The 9,974-nt window shown below is 37.9% G+C and overlaps 1 protein-coding gene across 1 annotated transcript in view; it reads right to left on the bottom strand.

The window, feature by feature from the left end:
- Nucleotides 1-1,824, bottom strand: part of LOC121389820 — an 11,939-nt gene extending 10,115 nt beyond the window's left edge. Inside the window, exon 1 of the mRNA XM_041521469.1 lies at nucleotides 1,679-1,824. Coding sequence (XP_041377403.1) covers nucleotides 1,679-1,824 — 146 coding nt within the window. The remainder of the gene's footprint in view (nucleotides 1-1,678) is intronic.
- Nucleotides 1,825-9,974: the final 8,150 nt, after the last annotated feature.

Below are 9,974 nucleotides of genomic sequence, written 5' to 3'. Positions count from 1 at the left end.
CCTATACTAGAACAGCATGGATACTTGAATAAAAACACAGTATCAACACTTACTGATGGACCTATACTAGTACAGCATGGATACTTGAATAAAAACACAGTATCAACACTTACTGATGGACCTATACTAGAACAGCATGGATACTTGAATAAAAACACAGTATCAACACTTACTGATGGACCTATACTAAAACATCATGAATACTTGAATAAAAACACAGTATCAACACTTACTGATGGACCTATACTAGTACAGTATGAATACTTTAATAAAAGCACAATATCTAAACTCACAGATGGACCTATACTAGTACATGTTCCCAACTTTAAACAATACAGCATGAATAATTTAATAAAAAAACTCAGTACCAACACTCACTATTACTAATGGACCTATACTAAAGTAATGTCGGAAATATAATAAAACTGATTTTCGATGATTTTTTTCTTTCATATTAAACTGACAGTTAAATAGTTTGTAAATACCTATTTAATGATACTCTACCTAATTTAGCATTTACTTGTTTGGGTTCTCATTGATGTACAAGATGGTGTTTACTCTTGAAATTACAAGAAAGATATCAGTAAACAGGTGATTTGTGTACTTTATTGGAACAGACTATAACACATTTTGATCTACGCGTGTCAATTTCATTTACCCGTAAACAAACTTTTAATTTAAAACTGCAAGTTAACAGTATTTTGAATTGCAGCAGAAATTATTAATTATGATCAGCGTATTTAGTGAATATAAATTCAATAGATTAAGTACATTAGAAATTTACACAATCTTGCAACCACTTAAAGGTGTTATATCATAGTTATATGTGAACATCTGTTTGTGATAAAGATTCTCCAATAAAAATGTAGTTTCTACTAGTAGATAAAAATATTTTGTTAGAATCATTTATGGGTATTTAGTTGAAGGTGTAGTCTTTAAATTTTACAGCGAAATTTAATTTAAAAAATAAAATTGCAATAGCTGTCATTATGCATCTTGGAGATAGCACCTTTAATACCGGTATAATAAATCACACACTCAGAATGGTTCTTGATAGTTTTGTTCAAAAGTTACTTACAAATATTTTGTTTTGGAGAGGGATAGGGGTAAACCGTCATATAAGACGGTCCCTCACATATTGCAACAGCAATGAAATTAACACGTTGATCAATTTTTTTATAGTCTGTTCCAATAAAGTGCACAAATCACCTGTTTACTGACATCTTTCTTTTAATTTCAAGAGTAAATACCACCTTGTACATCAATGAGAGCCCAAACAGGTAAATGCTAAATTAGGTAGAGTATCATTAAATAGATATTTATAAAATATGTACTTGTCAGTTCAATATGAAAATCAGTTTTATTCTATTTCCGACACCACTTTAGTACATGTGCCCGACATCTTTACTGCTGAAAATTGGGCAATCATTATAGCCATGGAAAAGTTTATAGACTAGAGTGCATCAAAATTAATACTTTTTACAGGCTTGTTTTCTAGTCTCCAGGCATTGCAATACATGAAACTGTAGCATCCTGTAGTTGGGATGGTGATACGAAAGTGTGTATGTTTATGGATTGCCAATAAAGATATATTTTGTTGTTGTGTACTGGATTCTGCTGACAAACCCGTGCCAGCGTTGGAGTACCCTACATAGATTTTAAATATCATGTTAATCACTAATATCTTTTCGACGTGGCAAAAATAATTTGAATGGTGCGGTCACGAACAAGCGTCATTCTCTCAAGCCAATCCTGGGAGAGTGGCAGTCCTCCAGGCGGTGCAAGAAGGGTGAAGTGGTATTTGGTCGTGGTCGTATCGGTCATACGTATCTGAATCATTCATTTATTTTTAAAGAAAATGTAAAGTAAAGTTTGTTTTATTTAACGACGCCACTAGAGCACATTGATTTTTTATCTTATCATCGGCTATTGGACGTCAAATATATGGTGATTGTGACATTGTTTTTTTTAGAGGAAACCCGCTGTCGCCACATAGGCTACTCTTTTACGACAGGCAGCAAGGGATCTTTTATTTGCGCTTCCCACAGGCAGGATAGCACAAACCATGGCCTTTGTTGAACCAGTTATGGATCACTGGTCGGTGCAAGTGGTTTACACCTACCCATTGAGCCTTGCGGAGCACTCACTCAGGGTTTGGAGTCGGTATCTGGATTAAAAATCCCATGCCTCGACTGGGATCCGAACCCAGTACCTACCAGCCTGTAGACCGATGGCCTAACCACGACGCCACCGAGACCGGTTTATTTTTAAAGAAAGACCGTCCACCTCAATGCGAACATTGCCAGTGGGTCACCTTTTGGTCGAGTGTAATCATGGTATGAAGTTAACAAAAAGGTTGGCAAACTTGTGTCCAGTCCTTTTGTTGTTTATGCAATAAAATAGGTTTTCTGTCAAAACAAAAAAGATGCATTTGGTAACAGAAATGCGGTAGAATGTTTGAAATATCAACTAGAATTAAATTTTAGTTTTTTCTAAAACATATTGATTTCTATACGAAGCGATTATAACTATCCAAATGTCAGTCAGCTTTCGAAAAACATAGTAGCCTACTCGGGCTGAACTATTAGTCAGGCAAAATTGAGTTGGACCCAAAATAAATTTCAATAGAATTTGTTTTCTTCACAATTCATTCCAGTGATGTTCCCATGGGCGTTCGTCATGGGAGCGTTTCAAATACAGAGACCACGTCAAACACTTTACCCATGTAACAATGACACCTTTATTCAGGGTTTATTAGCTATGACGTTCGCTAGTGGAGATTTTTTTAGATCGTGTCAACCCATGTAGCAATAATAATAGTGTGTTCCATCGTCACAGTTTTATTAACTACGCTATGACGTTCGCCAGCGGACCTTTTTTTTTCAGATGGTGTCAAACCCTTTCTCGTTGTAGCAATAACACTATTGTGTTCCATTGTTCCGGTTTCATTAGTTCAGCGCTAACTAAAAAGTAAAGTTTGTTTTATTTAACGACGCCGCTAGAGCACATTGATTTTTTATCTTATCATCGGCTATTGGACGTCAAACATATGGTCATTCTGACACTGTTTTTAGAGGAAACCCGCTGTCGCCACATAGGCTACTCTTTTTACGACAGGCAGCAAGGGATCTTTTATTTGCGCTTCCCACAGGCAGGATAGCACAAACCATGGCCTTTGTTGAACCAGTTATGGATCACTGGTCGGTGCAAGTGGTTTACACCTACCCATTGAGCCTTGCGGAGCACTCACTCAGGGTTTGGAGTCGGTATCTCGATTAAAAATCCCATGCCTCGACTGGGATCCGATTCAGCGCTAACTAGAACCAGAAATAGCCCAATGGCCTCACCGACATTGGGATCGATCCTAGACAGACCGCGTATCAGACGAGCACTTTACCACTGGTCTACGTCCCGACCATCGTAGGTTGTGACATCATTACAGCACACGCCATAGTCATAGATTACAATGGTTTTACGATTTCGTAGGCTAAGATTGCTTCGAAAATATGGGCCCAGGGCTGTTTCTCGTTCCAGACAGTGCACCACGACTCAGTGGCGTAGGAAGGTGTCAAGTGTGTGTGTGTGGAGGGGGGGGGGGGGGGGGGGGGGAGGGGGGGGCACACATATAATTCATCGCTTTATATATTATATAAACCATCGCTGCTGCCACTGCCCCTCCCCCCCCCCCCCCCCCCCCCCGCTTCCTACGCCAGTGCATCAAATGCCATGGTATATGTTATCCTGTCTTTGGGATGGTTCATATAAACAATCCTTGGAAAACACGTAGCAGGTTTCCTCCTGAAAACTATATGTTAAGTGGTAAAGCATTCACCTGATGCGCGGTCAGTCTACGATCGATCCCCATCGGTGGGCCCATTGAGCTATTTCTTCTTCCAACCAGCTATCCTGTCTGTGGGAAGGTGCAAATCCCTTGCTACTAATGAAAACATATAGCGGGTTTCTACTCCAAGACTGTATGCCAACATTATCAAATGTTTGACATACTATAGCCGATTATAAATAAATAGATGTGCTGTAGTGGTGTCGTTAAACAAAACAAACTTTTTCTGTTTTTCATGTACGGGTTTGCAGGTGATTCGTCCACTGTACATTTCGACCACCAAAAATTGGCTGCAATAGTGGTAAGATACCTGGTGAATACAAGTGTTTTTAGAGATGGTATCCACCTATGAAAGGGGCACCTACAGTATTTAGGGAGAGGGTTCAACGTTTAGAAAGCGCATCTATATTATTCAAAATTACCCCCAAACCCCCAATAATTCTGAATCAAAAATATATATGGGGACATAACGCGCCCTCGATCTCAGTCAGCACCCCCCACCCCCATCCCACACACACACAGACATACACACACACACACACACACACACAGACACACAAACATACACACATGCACACACATGCACGCACACACGTACTCACACGTACACACATACATACACACATACAGACAGGCAGACACACACACACACAGACACACACACAGACACGCACACATATACACACACGTACACACTTACATACACACACACGCACATACATATACACACGCACACACACGCACACTTAAATACACACACGTACATGCATACACACACCCACACCCATATACACACGCACACACACACAGACACACACACACACACACACACATGCATGCATACACACATACGCGCACACACATACACACACATACGCACACACTCACACACACACGCACACACACACACACACACACACACACACCCCCCACACCAATGTCTACTTACTTCCGCCGTGCCTGTACTGTTTTTGTTGTCAGATATGGATTTTATTTCCCAGTACACGTACTCTAACCCAGAATGAGTGCATCACTATGTTTAGTTGTAAGTATATATGTAAGCAAAATACAGGGACTGGTTCTTCATGGCTAGTACATGCTTTTCAACTACTGTGGTATCAGCTGTCCTGTATTTGTGTAAGTGTATAATTTATAAAAGTCAAGACGGTAGTAAAAGTAGCAGCGACTTTTCTTTCAATCTAATCAGTTTTGGACAATATGTCCTAGCAAGCAGAATACATACTCATGACGCCATGTTTGAACCGTAACAGAATTTCATCACTAAAATGCATTACATCCTCATCCGATTCGGATGCTGGCAAAGCAATCTTCTTATAAAAATTGTGTCGCTTGTTTGAACGCTATTTTCGTGCTTATGTCCACTTAAGATTCAGATACGCTAACCTGGGCACATACGTCAGCTGTTAGTGTAGCGATCTTACAATTCCCCGCAGAGCAGTTAAAGCCTGTTACGTAATAGTGTTCTAGGTACCTTACATTCCGCAATTATGTGATTATCTACAACACATGGCGGCTTGATGTCCCATATAGACTTGTACAACAGATAGCGGCAAACATAACAGATGGCGGTTCGAAGTCTCTTGTTCAGCTGCTACAGATGTCGAACATTATAGAAGACAGCGGCAGCAACTGCAACGCTAAATAGAGATTATTATACGAGCTTGTGCAATACAGAAATCCTGACAATCGTTTCGTAAAATTAGTACGATTCACACGCGAGTGTAATTGTCATGGGAATCCCATAATACCCGTAACTGAATAAAACACGATTATCCAAATATCTCACCTAACTGTATATATATTAGATCTCTCTGTATCGGGCAGTCCAATACCCGAGTGGCTCGGCTCTAGGTATAATCAGAGATACGATCTTATATAAATATGTATATATATAGCACGTTTAGTTCACTAGAAAACACAACAAAACACAATACACTTTGGAATCTGTATTAACACTACGCTGACAAATGTACTTGCCGCAGTAGTTAATTAACAACAACAATTAATAACAACCCAGAACTAATCACTTAATTAGTTAATCACTAGGTGTCTAGTTTACACAATATTCTAATCACTTCACCGTGATACAACACACACACGTGTGATATTTGAGAAATGCTGCCAGGGGAACTTAATTAATAAAGGAATTACAACTCTATTCCTAACTGGTTAATTTTTAATTAACCTTTAACTACTCATTCAGTAACCTTGTAATACAGAATTAATACTGGTACCTATCACAATAAAGACAATAACCTACAGTTTACCTAGGTCCTCTAGGATGACTGGTTAAGCTTTAATAATTTTAGAACAGTGAAGCCTACAATTTACTTCGTCAGATTACCGGAGACACTGTCTAAATAATATTGGTATAATACAGTATTAAAATATTTAAAGTCACATCAATCACATCAAGGTTATACAACAGAGCAGAAAAATATATTTACCAAGTCCGGACTGAACTTATATAGATCGTTCAGTGGACGACGTCCGTTCCCCTGCAGCCTTCGAAAGTTTCTCCTCGATGTATCATGTGTCATGTCATGTCATAGGGTTTTACGTGCACATTCAGAGCAAGCTGTTGTAGCGCACGCCTGTCGTGGGCGCAAGAGCCGGCCTTGGCAGAAAAGGCCATGACAGGAAAGGTGGGGGGAGGGGAAGGAGGGACCGCCTGCACTGGCAGGTACAAGGGAGCACCAGCAGCCCGATTGAATCGGTAGCAGGCGGGTGGGGGTGGTGGTAGTGCTATGGAATTTGAATGGGGCCGTTAATGCCAAAGAGAAAGTGGTGCGCAATTTTGTTGAGGAAATTTTGGCGCGATTTTGAACGGTCGGTCGAAAGGTAAATGGCCGAGCTAATATAGGTTTTGATATTATTGAATCGAGAGTAGCTCGTTAATTTTAGACCTTCTCGATATATCTAAAATCCTAGCTATTTATTATAAAATCCCAGACTGGTCCGGAGACAGTACGCGGGACCGAATCTTATCATGTGAATTTCCACCACTCCCAGAGTCGATATATTTTCTTAGATGACCAGACATACTGTTGCCAGTTCGCCAGAAATACCCAGGTCATAAACCGTTCTACCGGAGTTATTACGTAACTACTGGCCACATGGCCTCCGCACCTGGACTAAGTGCATATTGGGATGCACGGTCGCGCGGAGGTATTACGTAACCAAGCTGCACACGGCCCTCTAAAACAATTAACATCGCCACAGGCGAAAAGATAAGAGCATGTTCCGTCACAGTAATAATTTCTTTATTATCCATATTATTATTGTTGTTTTCTTTATGAATATTATTATAACAAGAACCAACTCAAAATGTTTCAGCCACAACTAGGACACGACGAAATGACATCATATTTAAAATACACGATCTGGGCCCGTGCTTATAAAACTTAAAGTCTAGACTTTAACGTAATGCTATTTGAATGGCGTTGCTATGACGTTAAAGTCTGGACTTTATTAAAGTCTAGACTTTAAGGTTTATAAGCATGTTATGACGTTGCTTCCCAAAATTACGTCATTACACTTATTACACGTGTGCTTCGTATGATTATTATTAACTCAGTATTGTTGAACCATATGGATAATAAACGTAGTTACTGCAGATAGCCTTTGTTAATGCAGATCGCTGTCGCTCATATTTTGTTGGGTACCGAGCCATGTTGGCATTATGGTCAACGAGAAGGCAGATTCTGCTGTCAATCCGGCAGAGGCGGATCTAGGGGGGGGGGGGGGGGGGGGGGGGGGGATTGCGATAGTTATAATTTTATTATATATTAATTTTCATTTTTTTAACGATCCCCCTCCAAACCTCCGAGCGACAGCGATCTGCAGTAACAACATTATCTGCAGTAACTACATTTAGCGTTGCAGTTGCTACTGCTATCCGTTATGAAAATTACAAAATGTTGTAGTCTTGATGCAGATAATATGTCGCGATCTGTTACAGCAGTACTGCAGTTAGGAATTTTGTTCATTTCTGCAACTCAACGCATACACACGCACGTTCTCTAGCCTCTGCCCCCCCCCCCCCCTCTCTCTCTCTCTCTCTCTCTCTCTCTCTCTCTCTCTCTCTCTCTCTCTCTCTCTCTCTAAATGTTAATGGACTGAGAGATATTGACAAAATGAATGCAGTTTTTGCAGCTATCAAAAGTAAGCATAGTTATATTACTTTTCGACAGGAAACGTTTTGGGATGATAATTTTATTGAGAGTTATAAACATTTATGGGATGGTAAAATATTTTATAATAATTGTCCTAATAATAATAGAAAGGGTGTGGCAATATTAATATCAAAAGATTATCCATATACATTTACTTTTGATAGGTCAAGGTATTTGGATTTTTAATAATGAGTTATTATATAATGAACGTTTTTGTGAAACAATTCTTAATGTTATTAATGATGTACGTGAATCTGAGCCACTAGCTTGGTGGGATAACTTAAAATATAAATTGAAAAGATGTTCTATATATTTTGCAATCAATAAACGTAAAGCTGAAAATGAAAAATACTATTTTATTCAAAATGCATTAAAACGTGGATATGCTAGATTATCTATACATAAAGATTACGATATAACAAAATTAAAAATTTTGAAAGACGAATGACAAAATATTGAAAACATTAAGTGTAAAGGAGCTATTTTAAGATCAAAAGTACAATGGAATTTTGAATCAGACAGAAATACTTCTTTTTTTCTTAATTTTAAGAAATCAAAACAAGAATGTAATGCAATTAAAGAAATTAAAACAGACAATGGGTTATCTAGAAAGACGGAAGATATATTAAAATTTACACAAGTTTTTTTATTCCAAATTGTATACTCAGGAAAATGTAGATATAGAAAACGAAGCTGAGTTATTAAATTTAATAAATAATAAATTAAATGATATACAAATTCAAAATTGTGACAAAGACATTTCGATAGACGAATTGACTGACGCTTTAAAATGAATGAATAAAAATAAATCTCCTGTGATGGATGGTCTTACAGTGGAATTTTATATTAAATATTGGGGCGTTTTAAAATCTTTATTTCATAAAGTTATCATGTCATTTGAAAATGAAGAACAGTTATCAAGAAATATGAAAAAAAGGAGTAATTAGTCTTTTTTTATAAGAAAAAAGGAGATAAAACAGATCTTAAAATGTTTAGACCAATAAGTCTTTTGAATGTTGATTATTATTACTATTTGGTTGTTATGTTCGAATACAAAATTGTCCATATGGTTTCGCAGACATTATATTGTCAATTTATAGAATATCAGTTTTTAAAAGACGTGTAATAGCTGAATCAAGAGGGGCAAATATCAATCTTGTTTGGTTTTTTAAGCACTATATACGCCAATTCTTTGGATTACTTCTTAATCAATATCGTTTTCAAAATAAACTTTCTCTTTTTACTAATAACTATATTACGGATAATAGGTTTCTTGACTTGAATGATGATGTATTAATCTTTAAATATCCTGCTAATAATTAGTATTAGCAGTCAATATTCCTTAGACTTAGACTCGAAATAACTCAGTATCGTTATTAGGTATACTGACTGGAAGAGGGAGGGGTGTGTGGGTGGTGTTCTTTGGAGGATTGATTGTTTTGTTGGTGGTGGATGTTTTTTTTTTAGCTTATTTTAATTTAATTAAACGTCGCCAAATAATTGTCCCTTTGTAGTTGTTGTTGGTGATGATGATAACTAGTTTAACGTGCCCATATACCACTAGGGTTTCGAACACGCCCATTCCGAGTCCGACCTCCGATAAGATCGGTGGCCTGACTCGGGATGGAAAAGGGGGAGGGGGGGGGGGGGGGGGGGTGAAAATGGACAGAATTTTGAAAATAGCAATTAGTAAAGAAGTTAATAGATTAAATAAAAAAAATAAAAAGGTTACAAGCCAAAAACAACAACAATTGACTGCTCGGCCGAATATTTGTGTAATTTGGAGCATTTTAGAAGGACAGTCCAAAATTAAATAAGAGAAAGAAGAGAGGATCGGACTATTTAATAATATTAAAAAAACAGAAGTAATTTCGACATAAAAGTTTGAACGCAGATCTAAAAGTTTAAAGTCCGATCGATATGTCCACGCGAGTGGC

Source organism: Gigantopelta aegis, chromosome 15 (genome assembly GCF_016097555.1).
Source record: "Gigantopelta aegis isolate Gae_Host chromosome 15, Gae_host_genome, whole genome shotgun sequence".
NCBI lineage: Eukaryota > Metazoa > Mollusca > Gastropoda > Neomphalida > Peltospiridae > Gigantopelta > Gigantopelta aegis.
This window is presented reverse-complemented; position numbering and strand designations above follow the sequence as displayed.